The sequence below is a fragment of the Dendropsophus ebraccatus genome, unplaced genomic scaffold (assembly GCF_027789765.1).
Source record: "Dendropsophus ebraccatus isolate aDenEbr1 unplaced genomic scaffold, aDenEbr1.pat pat_scaffold_1973_ctg1, whole genome shotgun sequence".
NCBI classification, from domain to species: Eukaryota; Metazoa; Chordata; class Amphibia; order Anura; family Hylidae; genus Dendropsophus; species Dendropsophus ebraccatus.
The window spans coordinates 9,221-24,198 of record NW_027209410.1 but is presented as its reverse complement, the minus strand read 5'-3'; the positions used below and the strand labels follow the sequence as shown (position 1 = coordinate 24,198).

The following is a 14,978-nucleotide window of genomic DNA, read 5'->3' as shown; positions in this document are numbered from 1 at the left end:
GGCCCTTACTGTTCCTGTAGTGTCCCTATGTCAGCCCTAGACAAAACACTACCTCTTGCAGGAACAGCAAACCGCGGACCTCTCAGCAGGATCCATTGCTTACATATGACTACTATAAACACTTATACTGAGGGGTGTTAGTGTGAGAATTGTATATTATTGCCTCTATCCCGTATTTTCTCCTGTTTAACCATCTGTCTGCTTTGTTTCAGGTCACATCAGCAATAACACGTCCCAGAACAGTACAGACAGCGTTCTCAGATGTGACTTGTACGTCTCGCTATTTTCTACTGTTGACGCCCTTTTCCCATGGATGTATCGTTTAAAACAAAGTAAGTAACTATGTTAGAGAACCATATGACTCTTATATAGTGGAGTGTTTATCAATCAATGGCGCATTACCTCCTTATTAAAGGTTTTTGGGGCGGGCTTTAATAATAATGACTGCCCACAGACATCAGTACCAAATTCTTGGGAGACCAACCTTCAGCATCCTCTTCATTGTTTACCAGGTACAGCTCCATGAGCCCAAATGATTGTACCTGGTACTGCAACTCTCTGCAGCATCTCTTGTACATCTTGGGAGCAGTGGCGTAGCTACCATAGAGGCAGGGTAGGCAGTTGCTATAAGGCCCGTGCAGAAGGGGGGCCCGGGGGAGAAGGTAAGAGCCTGTGTCCTTTTGCTTAACCCCTTATGTAAGGCAGTGTGTAAGTGACCCAATGTTTACTTACATGCTGCAACACAAAAAAAGGATTAACAAGCAGAAGACAGATCTCTGCTTCACTGCACTGATAACCTCTATTCTCCAGCTGGCAATCAAGTAGGAAAGGAAAACATGCAGAGCTCCTTGCCGAGGTCAGGGGTTATCAGTGTACCAGCAGTAAAGCAGATATAAATATAATATATATACACGCAGTGCTTTGTGTTGTGCGTCGGGGAGGGGGGCCCCTTAAAAATTATTTCTGAGGGGCCCGTGAATCCTAACTACGCCCCTGCTCTGGAGAGATGTGATGATGGCATCCACCACCGGCCCTCAGTCAACCTGACAGAGAAAAATGGCTGAAAATCCAGATATCAACCTTGTGGCCCCATAGCCAAGACTGGGAAGGTGAATCACTGCCCAAGGGGCTTCACCTAATACTGCGTAACCCCCCTCAATACTGATGGAGATGGGAGATGTTAGTTTGCCCTTTTAAATAACTTAGTAACATTTCCTAACCTTCTGTTCCTTATTATTATTATTATTATTATTATTAATTATTATTATTATTATTAGGTATTGGGAGCAGAAAAATGGGGAAAAACATAAATTTTATATTTTAGCACAACAAAAGGTGGAAAAAATTTAAAGATCTTGAAGGGTTTTTTTTTTTTACCACAAATGTTTTTCTTTCAAATCAACTGGTGCCAGAAATGTTTTACTTCTAAAAAATGTCAAGGCTTCCAGTACTTATCAGCTGCTGTACATCCTGCAGGAAGTGGTGAATTCTTTCCAGTCTGGAGAGCAGGAGAGGTTTACTATTTGCTACTGCTCTGGACAGTTCCGACATGGACAGAGGTGGAAGCAGAGAGTACTGTGTCAGACTGGAAAGAACACACCACTTTCTGCAGGACATACAGCAGCTGATAAGTACTGGAAGACTTTAGATTTTTTAATAGAAGTAAATGATAAATCTCTGGCACTTTCTAGCACGCCTCATAGCAGGTGGGGGCCGGCTGCAATCAGCAGCTGGGTCCTCACCTTTAATGACAGGCTGCAGTGACCGCGGCGTGTAAGTGGCAGGGGGAGTCCCCTGTCACTTACCAATCGGGACCCCCGATTGGTCTCTTACCTTCCTCCGTGCGGTCCGATCGGTGATCTGTTGCTTGAGTCTGCTACAGGCAGGCTCATTGAGCAGAGCGCCTATCACACTGACCAATGCTATGCCTATGGCATAGCATTGTGGAGTGTCTGCAATCTGGTGATTGCACGTAAGAGTCCACCTGGGGGACTTCAAATGTGTAAAAAAAAAAAAGTAAAAATGTTTTTTTTACAATACCCAAACGCCCCTCCCCCAATAAAAGTTAAAATCATCCCCCTATCCTGAAATATAAATAAAACATATGAAAAAAATTAAATAAATAAACATATAATATACCGTACGGCAAATGGCGTAAATTTTTTTATTTATTTTTTGTTACATTATATATATAAAAAAATTAATAATAATTGATCAAAACGTCCGATCTTCACAAATATGGTATTAATAAAAACTAGAGATCATGGCGGAAAAAATGACACCCCATACAGCCCCGTAGGTGAAAAAATAAAAACCGTTATAAGCGTCACAATAGGCCCATTTTATTAATATTTAATTGCCAAAAAAAAGGATTTCATAAAAAAAAAATATATATAACATTAGAGAATCTGTGTAACCTGCATATGCTTGTGTTCGGACTGACCTATAGAATAATTGTATCATGTCACTTTTACCATATAGTGCATTACGTAGACACAGGAACCCCCCCAAACGTTACCATATTGCATTCTTTCTTACGATTTCACCTATTTATATCTTCATAAATAATATATTTGGAATTCCATCATACATGTTATGGTAAAATGAAAGACGCCATTACAAAGTACAACTATTCCTGTAACAAACAAGCATTTACATGGCCTGTAGATAGAAAACTGAGAGTGCTAGAGCTCTTAGAAGGGGAGGAGGAAAAACAAAAGCGCAAAGATCAAAATTTGTGCGGTCCACTGGGTCATTTTGGGATCGGTCCTCAAAGGGTTCACCCCCAAAAATCTCCTTCAAATAAACTAGAGCCAGAAAGTTTTAAAGATTTGTTATTTACTTCTATTAAAAAATCTCACATGTTCCAGTACTTATCAGCTGCTGTATGTCCTGCAGGAAGTGGTGTATTCTTTCCAGTCTGACACAGTGCTCTCTGCCACCTCTGTCCATGTCAGGGACTGTCCAGAACAGCAGCAGATCCCCATAGGAAGCCTTTCCTGTTTTTCTGACTAGAAAGAATACACCACTTCTTGCAGGACATACAGCAACTGATAAGTAAAAAAACAGTTTGGTGAACAAACCCTTTAACCCCTTCGTGTCCCATGAGGTATCTGGTACGTCATGGTGCCGCAGGGGGTGTTCAGAGAGGGGTCCCGCCGGGACCCCGCTCTGAACGGCGCCGCTCCCGTCTGTTATGTGCAGTGCCTCTATTAGCTGGCGTGGGTCCCGTTGCGGCGCCGGCTAATTAAGCCTCTAAATGCAGCTGTCAAACCTGACAGCTGCACTTAGAGGCTTTGCTCCGCACATCCCTGGTGTCTAGTGGAACGGATCTCTCCGCCCCGCAATGCGATCGCGAGGGGGAGATCCGTTCTTCTGCCCGTGCCGGGCCTCAGTGTCGCAATGACGCTGATCCCGGCTCGGCAATAGATTGCTATGGCCTGCAGCAGGCCATTGCAATCTATCACCGATCAAATTGATCTTTGCTGTGTATATACAAGTCCCCCAGGGGAGCTTCTAGTTAATGTAAAAATAAAACTAAAAAAGTGATGTTATTAATAAAAAGCCCCAAAGTGCAAAATTGCGCATTTTTGGTCGCATCAAATCCAGAAAAAATGTAATAAAAAGCGTTCAAAAAGTCGTATATGCGCAATCAAGGTACCGGTAGAAAGAACACGTCATGGCGCAAAAAATGACACCTGACACAGCCCCATAGACCAAAGGATAAAAGCGCTATAAGCCGGGGAATGGAGCGATTTTAAGGAACGTATATTTGTTGACAATGGTTTGAATTTTTTACAGGCCATCAGATACAATATAAGTTATACATGTTATATATCGTTTTAATCGTAACGACTTGAGGAACATGCATAACAAATCAGTTTTACCCCAGGGTGAATGATGTAAAAACACATACCCCCCAAATAAAAGAAACGCATTTTTTTTTTTTTTTTTTCAATTTCACCATACTTTGAATTTTTTCCTGGTTTCGCAGTGTACTTTATGCAAAAATTCAGCCTGTCATTGCAAAGTACAATAAGTGATGCAAAAAATAAGGGCTCATGTGGGTTTCTAGGTGGAAAAATGCAAGTGCTATGGCCTTATATACACAAGGAGGGAAAACCGAAAACGCAAAAACGAAAATTGGCATTGACGCTGCAAATACGCAACAAATACACAGCAGATTAGATCTAAATAACTGAGCACAGCATCAAATCTGCTGCAGGTCTGCTGTGTATACGGTGAGTGTGTTTCTACCCTAAAGGTTTCAGCATTTTCACTCACATTTTGTATCTTAATATTTCTAGTATGTCGCAAAAAGAGAAAAGAAGGAGAGGCAGAAAAGGGAAAAAAAGAAGCAAAAAAAGAAAAAGATGTGACTATCAGCTGCCAAATCAGCTCCTGCTTTTCTTCTGTGATTCTAGCCATCGTCTTCCTCAGCATGTACAGAGGTGAGGGTATAACACATATATCACATCACGTGTCATAGTCAGCAGATATAGGCCATGTTCACACACAGTATTTCCATCAGTATTTTGATCAGTATTTTTTTCAACCAAATTCAGGAGAGGAACTGACAGAGAGAAAATTATAATGGTAAGATTTGCCCAGCTTCTGTGTTTTTAATTCACTCCTGGTTTTGGTTGAAAAAAGACTGACGGAAATACTATGTGTGAAAATAGCACTATACTGTATCTATTTGTGAACAGAGCCCTATACTGTATCCTCATTAGTTATGAGCGAACATGTTCGTATGTTTGTAACGAACATTCCACTAATTGTGTTTACTGATCACAAACAATTTGTTTGATGATCAAAATGGTTATAACCATCATTTTAGAACATTTATCTTGCGATGTGCGCAACTGCATACGTTTTCTCCTACTACTTTTCAAGAGCCAATGAACGTGTGGGGAAGGAAGGGCACATCAGGTAATGTAGTAGCCATGTTCGCTACTGGCATTACTGTGATTGGCTGTACGATTAGCGTCATTACGTATGTTATGTACATGCTATAAAAACACAACGCTGAGGCGAATTTTCTCAGTCTTTCCTGATTTTTGTGCTGTTCAGTAAGGAGAGTGAAACGAGCATCTGAATTTAGTTAATCACAGTGGTAGTTAGTCAGTGTAAGGAGGGAGAGCTGACCGAGTAGGGCTTAGAACGCTGTAAAATTGTCAGTGTAGGGAGGGAGAGCTGACCAAGTAGGGCTTAGAGCGCTGTAAAATTGTCAGTGTAGGGAGGGAGAGCTGACCAAGTAGGGCTTAGAACGCTGTAAAATTGTCAGTGTAGGGAGGGAGAGCTGACCGAGTAGGGCTTACAACACTGTGAAATTGTCAGTGTAGGGAGGGAAAGCTGACCGAGTAGGGCTTACAACACTGTGAAGTTGTCAGTGTAGGGAGGGAAAGCTGACCGAGTAGGGCTTAGAACGCTGTAAAATTGTCAGTGTAGGGAGGGAAAGCTGACCGAGTAGGGCTTAGAACGCTGTGAAATTGGCAGTGTAGGGAGGGAGAGCTGACCGAGTAGGGCTTAGAACGCTGTGAAATTGGCAGTGTAGGGAGGGAGAGCTGACCGAGTAGGGCTTAGAACGCTGTAAAATTGTCAGTGTAGGGAGGGAAAGCTGACCGAGTAGGGCTTAGAACGCTGTGAAATTGGCAGTGTAGGGAGGGAGAGCTGACCGAGTAGGGCTTAGAACGTTGTGATATTGTCAGTGTAGGGAGGGTGACAGAATCCAGTGTTTTAGCACTATAAGGATACATTTCTTAACCCTGTAGTGACTAGGCGTCATCTGTAAACAAATAAAAGTAAGAACCCATATATATATAATCATTAATCTTTTTGTCTGTCTCTGCCGTGTGCCAGTGATTGCAGAGTGTAATTAATATACACAGTAGTATATACGAACAAGCGAATGAAAGATACGCCAATGCTATGTAATTGCTTCACTATTAGGTATTTTACGCTTTGCACCTGGTAATCCAGCGTGGTAGGAGGTCAGGGGTGACAGATTCACTTTAAGGTCACCCACATTGGAAATCCTTTTTCTTTCATTAGGAATCTCCTACGGATGGCTCCTGGTGCTGATTCCCATCTATCTCTTCTTACAGACGTTGATTGTCATACTGAAATATTATAGTGAGTTATCTGTATCTATTACATCTGCATATAGTAGTATTATGGGTCTAGTAATTTAGTTGTTGTTTCTTTTTCCCTTATGCCATTAAGAACTTAAAAATAGAGAGAGGTTTAAACTAAAAAGTCTTCTAGGAAGTAGTAAAAAACAATATAGAAGGAGACTTATTAAAGCTGCACACTGGGTGTACGTCATGGCATAGGCTCAGATCCTTACCTGCCGGTGGCAAACACATAATTCTCACTTGCCCAAGGGGTGGTGGGGATGTGTGTTTCCCAGATTTATCATTATTTATGGCAGAAGTCTCAACCTGCTCCGGAGCAGCGGCAGGGCCTAATTTAAGAAAACTCTGGACAAAACTGATAGTGTATCATGACTGCTATGAGATCCGCAGGGGGGTGGGGTATGATACAGGCATTCCCTATTTGTTACAACTACTATGAGATCTGCAGGGGCGGGGCATGATACAGGGATTCCCTATATGTTACGACTACTATGAGATCTGCAGGAGTGGGGCATGATACAGGGATTCCCTATTTGTTATCACTACTATGAGATCCGCAGGTTCGGGGCATGATACAGCGATTCCTGTTATAACAAATTTAAGATACGCAGGGGCAGGGCATGATACAGGGATTCTCTATTTGTTCTTCTTTGATTCCCCACATCAGCTCTGCCTCCACTGTCTGGCACTAGGTCCTATACTAGGACAATGCATTTGATTTTGATATATTGTTACTTAAATCTTAGGGAGAATAAAAAATAAAAAACTGAAAAACAGACTGAAAATTTTCATTTCTGTGTTTTTGCAGACTGCCTACCTAATATCGTTTCAAAAGTTCTTCACATGGGTAAGTTATATATATATATATATATATATATATATATATATATCTGTGGCATATACTGCTCAGCTCTGGCTGCTTTTACAGCTCCAGTAGAGGTTGTTACCCAGCAGGGGGTGTAAGTACGAAATGTGTGGCCTCATAGCAAACTTTCTGCACTTTTTCAGCTGACAAGTACTCATGTAAGAGTAAGAAGAGAGCTCTGTGTCTATGGAGTTGGCTGATGTGGATATGCCATGTCTTTTTTCCACTCTATATTGGGATCTTGTACTACAACATCGGTGAGTGTCTTCAGCTCTTGTTGGATCCACCATGCGGTAATGACCACCATGACCATCCATGTGTTTACTTGCCACATTCTGTTAATTTCCTGGCTTGGCTATAGATATTGGATGAACTATCACGACCCTGACTCTTCTGCTCATGCAGTAACACTATAGATTAGCTAGATACCAAGTAGTCTCTATATATCCTGAGGAGAAGACTCCTTGGTCCTGCTGGGCTGGAGGATTATACTCTGTGCTGAGTGGCTAAATAATATAGTATGACTTGTGAGGGGCCCAGTGATCCTACAACCTTAACCTCTATATGTTGCTTTTTTTTTTGTTTTGTTTTTTTACAGACCATGAATTCTTACCCACTCTTAGAGGACACTGGTACTACCTGTTCATTGCATTCTTCGTTTCTCTGGCTTTAAAATATGTAACCTTCAAGATTGCCTACCGTAAGTACCAGGGGGGGAAGGAGAGAGGGCTAGGCCTCATAACAAGCTTTTCATCGCTGATTGTCATCTATGCCAATATGGCTGCCATTGTGTATTTTCTCCGCTGTACAGGTTTGCCCGCCATTGTTTGTGGCAGGAGAGGAAAGTAATGACATAAGACTATACATACATCTTAAAGTGTACCTGTCATGAAAAGTATTTTTAAGAGATCAACAGGGGCTGTGATCACAATTTTGCAATATACTATTATTTTATGTTTTCTATGTATAAATCAACATTATACATATGGCCACTAGGTGTCTCCCTTCACTGCGCATGTGTACAGCTGCTACAGAGAATGCTGAAGGTACTAGCACTGTACAGTCAGCTCTCCTGTAACACAACACCATACCCTCTGTATATCGGCACGGAGGGAGCGTGTTTCGCAGTCTTATAGGAAGGGAGACCCCAAGTGGCTATGTGTAAAACATTGATTTAAAATGCGAGTATATTACAAAACTACTTGTGATCACACCAGTTGATTTAAAAATAAAAAAAATTAATTTGTGACAGGTACACTTTAAGAAGTTGCCCCTCTGCATTGTTGTAAGCATCCATGACAGATATTTGGGAGGGCTGTTTTTAAAGGGGTATTCCAATCCAGAGTAGTTATGCCATATTCAGAGTATAGACAGGATAGGCCATAACTAAGAGATGGGGGGGCGCGTCTGATTATGAGAACGGGGACCTCAATATCCTCACAGAGTAAAGCCGTGGGCAGCAGCTCCATTCATTCTCTGTGGAGTCACTGAAGAGAGTCCAGTGCAGCGTTCATCTCTCTTCAGTGGCTCCAGAGAGTATTTTGGGATCCCTGTTCTCGAAGAACCCCATCTCATAGTTATGCCCTGTCCTGTGTATACCCTATATAGGACATAGCTACCCTAGATGAGGAATACCTTGAAACTCTTAAATGAGGCTTCACAGGTTCTTCCTTTGCATATTCATGTTTCCCAGGGGGCAATTCACCTAGGATTTCACTGCATTGAGCGCTCTGACCGGCAGCTGGCAGTGTTATTGTTTGGCTGGTCTCCCTGAGATTAGCGATCTCTTTCTCTTATAGCTTTAAATCCTTGTTACCCTCTCGGCATATATGGGACAGTATTGAGTGAACCTGAAGAACATGACAGGTTGTGTTGATCAGGGCCGTTTTAATACACTGGTGGGCCCAGTGCACAGACCTCAAGAGTGGGCCCCCTCTCCTTATAAAGCTTAACTGAATTATATTTATCAGGTATTATCACTGGTGCATTATACTCAGTGCATCAGGTTTTATGCCAAGTTATAAAAAGGGAGTTTGGTCGGGGAGCATTCCTATGTTGGGGGGACACCAACCTGTATAAGGTATGGTGTTCTGGACTGCAGGGGCGGTATTGGAGGCGTAGGGGTTAATGAGATATGGTGGGGGGGCCGAGCGGAGAAGAACTTACAGCGGGTTTGGAGTTAAGGGGTTGTTAAGGGGAGGAGGCGGGTTGTCAGGAAGGGGTTGGCAGCGGGAGGAGCCGGGGGTTTATATAAGCTGGGACGTGGGTGGGCTCTTCCTCTTTGCCGGTTAGCTGCCAAGAGTTTTGTCCCTCCCTCCCTCCCTAAGGTGCAAAAAAAAAAAAAAAAAAAAGTCTTCTTATGTTGAGTTCGACTGTTTTAGTATGTATGGGTATGGTGGTTGAAGATTTTTCTAAAGTCACAGCTGGCGGTGGATAATGGAGAAGTGTGGTAGGTGGCAGTGCCCGTCGGTTATCCGACGGCAGGCACGACCCCTGGAGGAAGCACTTAATCGTTCTTACTTTAAGTGTAATAAAGCTGTGGCTGACCCCGTCCACAAAAAAAAAAGGTAAAATTTTGTTTGTGGTTATTTATAGCACGGCCTCAGTGTGCGGTTTGGAGGTATCCGGGCAGTCCAGGTACAATACCCCTAAATCTTTATGAATAATGGAGAGTGAAGCTAGTGGGGGCACGTACAGACCTAATATCACCACTGGAACAGTTTCTGGCTATAACAGGTTCCCACTGTAGGGAGTATGGGTGTGTAAGCTCTTGTGTCCCCCCAGTCCTCCTCCTAGTCTGTAGGAGGACTGGGGGACATAGGAGCTTACAGACTAGGAGGACTGGGGGACACAGGAGCTTACAGACTAGGAGGACTGGGGGGGACACAGGAGCTTACAGACTAGGAGGACTGGGGGGACACAGGAGATTACAGACTAGGAGGAGGACTGGGGGGACACAGGAGCTTACAGACAAGGAGGACTGGGGGGGACACAGGAGATTACAGACTAGGAGGAGGACTGGGGGGACACAGGAGCTTACAGACTAGGAGGACTGGGGGGACACAGGAGCTTACAGACTAGGAGGACTGGGGGGACACAGGAGCTTACAGACTAGGAGGACTGGGGGGACACAGGAGCTTACAGACTAGGAGGACTGGGGGGACACAGGAGCTTACAGACTAGGAGGACTGGGGGACACAGGAGCTTACAGACTAGGAGGACTGGGGGGCCATAGGAGCTTACAGACTAGGAGGAGGACTGGGGGACATAGGAGCTTACAGACTAGGAGGACTGGGGGGGACACAGGAGCTTACAGACTAGGAGGAGGACTGGGGGGACACAGGAGCTTACAGACTAGGAGGACTGGGGGGACACAGGAGCTTACAGACTAGGAGTACTGGGGGGACAGGAGCTTACAGACTAGGAGGAGGACTGTGGGGACACAGGAGCTTACAGACTAGGAGGACTGGGGGGGACACAGGAGCTTACAGACTAGGAGGAGGACTGTGGGGGACACAGGAGCTTACAGACTAGGAGGACTGGGGGGACACAGGAGCTTACAGACTAGGAGGAGGACTGGGGGGACACAGGAGCTTACAGACTAGGAGGACTGGGGGGACACAGGAGCTTACAGACTAGGAGTACTGGGGGGACAGGAGCTTACAGACTAGGAGGAGGACTGTGGGGACACAGGAGCTTACAGACTAGGAGGACTGGGGGACACAGGAGCTTACAGACTAGGAGGAGGACTGTGGGGGACACAGGAGCTTACAGACTAGGAGGAGGACTGGGGGGACACAGGAGCTTACAGACTAGGAGGACTGGGGGGACACAGGAGCTTACAGACTAGGAGGACGGGGGGGGGGACAGACACAGGAGCTTACAGACTAGGAGGAGGACTGGGGGACCATAGGAGCTTACAGACTAGGAGGAGGACTGGGGGGACACAGGAGATTACAGACTAGGAGGACTGGGGGGCACAGGAGCTTACAGACTAGGAGGACTGGGGGGGACACAGGAGCTTACAGACTAGGAGGACTGGGGGGCACAGGGAGCTTACAGACTAGGAGGACTGGGGGGGACACAGGAGCTTACACACTAGGAGGACTGGGGGGGACACAGGAGCTTACACACTAGGAGGAGGACTGGGGGGACACAGGAGATTACAGACTAGGAGGACTGGGGGGACACAGGAGCTTACAGACTAGGAGGACTGACTCAGTCCTTCTAGTCTGTAAGATTTTGTGACCCCCCATCATACTAATACTAAGATCCTGGGAAAGCTGGGTGGCCTCAGTCATACAACAATATAAGATGCAGGAAAGCTGGGTGACTTCTGAATGGCAGTAAGTGTTAAAATACCACCTGTGGTCTGTGCTGGGGGCGGGGCTTGAGACCAGGGGGCGGGACATACTACGGACAGGTCCGGTGGGCAAATCCTCTGTCAGTGGGCCCTCAGCTTCAATCCCCCCCCCCCCTCGCTACTACTACTTACATCCATCATGCAGGTGCTGCTCCCCAGCCTCCACACACTCTGCCGGGGAGAGGCTGGATGCTTGTACAGTGGGCACTGCCTCCTGGGCTTCCCGCAGACAGGGCCAGCAGAGCATGGAGTGCAGCTGTAGCTGCTTCCTGTAAGACCCGGTCACTCTGTCTCACAGAAGCAGCTACAGTCCTCCTCCTTCCCGACCACCACCAGCCGCACTGCCACAGGTGTCACAGAGCGCCGACAATTGTGCCTTCAGCTCCTTCCCCTACACTGCTCTCCCAGCCGGGGGGCCCCTGTCCACGGACTGAACTAGGGGGCCGGCACTGCACGTGCCCATAGCACCTAGGTTTAAAGAGGCCCTGGTGTTGAATATCTGTTGAATATATGTCTCTATATTCTAATCTCTACCTTATCTCATGTTTTTAGGTTTTAAACCTAAGAAGCCATTTTCGCCAGTTTCCACAGATGAAGAAAATCCCAATGGCAATAAAGACACCAGTGTAGTCTGGTGGAAGCCTGGCCTCTGCTGGTGTACAGAGGATAGACTGTGAACACGTCTTGTGGCGTTGTCCGCAGTCCCGTGCGGTTACATTCCATTCATCTCACCTTACTGGTGCGTTACAGTTCCTGGATTATCAACAAAACTTGAATTGATTGTGAAGGACTAATGGTGGCTAATGTGATCCAGGTTAGCTGTCAGCAAGTGTTCATTTCCTCCACAGCACTCCCGCTGGAGAAAGGGAAAATTACATGGTTCTCCTTTCAAATCCATGGGCAACCATGTAAACGTATGAAGGAGCATGGTCCTCCAGGGACTCGAATGGGGGGTCTTAACTGGACCAACTACCTCTGTTACATCCATATCCTTATTATTCCTTGTGCAAAGGACTTGTTTAATCCCTTAAAGAGGTACTCCACCAAAAATCTTTTTCTTTCAGATCAACTGGTGTCAGAAAGTTATATAGATTTGTCATTTTCTTCTGTTTAAAAAAAAAAACCTCAAGTCTTCCAGTACTTATGAGCTATTGTATGCCCTGCAGGAAGTGGTGTATTTATGACAACCTTGACACAGTGCTCTCTGCTGCCACCTCTGTCCGTATCAGGAACTGTCCAGAGCAGGGGAGGTTTTCTATAGGGATTTGCTGCTAATCTGGACAGTTCCTGACATGGACAGAGTACCCCTTTAATAAGACAGTTATAGAAAAACATTTGTAATCTCATCCTAGGAATGTGATTTACCCTACCCCAGTCCTTTCTCTTGAAGATACCTGAAAAAGTGTAACCCCCATCATCTCCTCAGATACTAGAATCACTATTGTTCTAGTCATTTCAAACAATAGAGAGTTTCTGCACTGTAGCGTCCTATACCTCAGGAGCCTTTCATTATTTTATTGTTCTTTTGTACAGAAGCTTTATGCACCATGTTGGGCCCGGGTACATTTCTGTTTTTCTATTTTATTTCATTCCTTTATGATTTTGTTTATTTATAAGAAACTCAGCATAAAACCTTTGTTGCAATATTATTGTTAAACTAATTTTTGAAGTAAGCTATGTCGTACAGTATTTGCATTTTGACATTGAATGTCTTGGTTATGTCTCCCCCTGAAAAACTGCACTGGACTTTTGTATATACTGTATGTGTCTCTCTGCTGCGCACAAAGTGCCTTCCTGTATGCACTTATATTTCTATGGGGGTTGTCAGACTTTAATAAATGAGTATAAAACAGATTGTGTGTGTGTTCTTGACTGTAATCCAGGAGCGGACTGCTCTCTATCCAGGAGGGAGGATGCAGAATTAGATGAGATCTCAGATTGCAGGACGAGGGGTTGTCCAGCTTTAGCAGATATTTCCAATATACAGTAGCTGCGGTCATACAGAAAATAATAACCTCCTACGCTACCCCTGTGTCCTGTCTATAGTGTCCCTCGCTGGACTTACTCAGGAGTGACAGCCGGCTCAGCCAATCACATGCTGGGACATACTACAAACAGGCGGTGCTGCTGCTGCTTTCACAGAGCGGTCCCAGCTCCCTGACCTGGCACTGCGTGAGGCGGGGCGGGCGGGGGGGGGGGGGGTAGAGGCACAGGGTGGGATCTAGTTGATTCTGCCCAGTGGGTGAATCGACGGATTAAATTACAGCCAGGCTCGGACTGGCCCGTAGGGGAGCAAGGAAATCCCCCGGTGGGCCCTACCCCTTGGTGGGCCCCTGAGCAGGAGCTGGGCCTCTCTGTTTAGCAGCTCCAGGATGACATATAATCCCCAGCACTGCTGCACATGCCTGTCACCTGGTCATTCATTGCCTCTATATAGTAACCTGGGGTTTCATCTTATTATATATTCATCTTATAATATATTATTATATCAAGAAACTTAAGTGGCACATTATGCTGTTAGCATAGAGTGACTGACAAGTTACTAGCAGTGAGCTAGTATCGCTGGTCACATACACAGCTTTGTGCAAAGTCGCTATAGTAATGTGAAAGGTTTGGCGCTGGTCATACCTAGTATATGTAGGGTGGGCCCCTAGAATAACGCAAGGTACCCAAGTCTGACACTGATCACAGCCCATTTACCAGAACTGTCCTGAAAGTGCTGCTCCTTCCCTTACTGAGGCCTCTGGTCCCTGGATGCTGCCATCCCTGCTGATCATTGAAGAGAAGAGGAGGAGACAGCATACAGCGGGTTGCTGGACAGTCTCCTCCCCCAAGCCCCGCCCGCCCACAGGGTGCCCTTGCAATAAACCTGAGAGGAGAGGAGGGCTTACTGTATGGGTCCTATTACACAGAGCGATTTTTAACGATTAATGATAGACGATCGCAAACGAGATTGTTTATCGTTAACCTGAAAATCGTTCACCATATTACACAGAACAATAATTATTGTTAATCGTTCGTAACCCGTTGCTAATCGGTAGTTACGATCGTTAATACGATTGTTATTGCGATTGTTACTATGATCGTTTTCTCCTTCTGATCCCAGAAAAACAATGAACAATGTGCAATTACACTGAACAATTAGTGAACAAATGCGGAACTTGAACGAACGAATGTGGAATTACAGCGAACGACTACCGATAATTTTAGGTTCACATCTAAATCAACAATCAACGACAAACGAATGATTGTCTGTATGTGTATATGAGCCTGAGTGGATGTACAGTATGTGGCTATGTTCACACTGCGTACGAATCCGTACGAAGTTCTTACGCCACCATACATGTGCGGCTGAAACTACGGCCGTGGGAAAAATCGACATGCGGCCGGATGCGTACGCACTGCGAACATACGCCCGTAGTACAGTTATGCTTCCCTAGCTTGTTTCGAAGCGATCTGAAACAGGACATTTACTTGGAAATCTTCACCCAGCCCAATAAAACTCACAGAACTTTTTGGATCGAAAAATCAAGTTCAATTTGACTGAAATAAGTACTCCGTACGGGACCATATGGAAATCTACGTCTGTGAGTTCGTCAAACAATGGTCTTGT

The 14,978-nt window shown here is 45.1% G+C and overlaps 1 protein-coding gene across 1 annotated transcript; it reads left to right on the top strand.

Annotated features, from left to right (window-relative positions):
- Positions 1-212: 212 nt before the first annotated feature.
- Positions 213-13,200, top strand: LOC138775735 (uncharacterized; the record flags this gene model as incomplete). Its single annotated transcript, XM_069956014.1, has 7 exons — positions 213-332; positions 4,308-4,451; positions 6,055-6,135; positions 6,946-6,984; positions 7,146-7,259; positions 7,601-7,702; positions 11,918-13,200. Coding segments are annotated over 7 exons (725 nt in total), but the record flags the coding sequence as incomplete, so codon positions are not given.
- Positions 13,201-14,978: the final 1,778 nt, after the last annotated feature.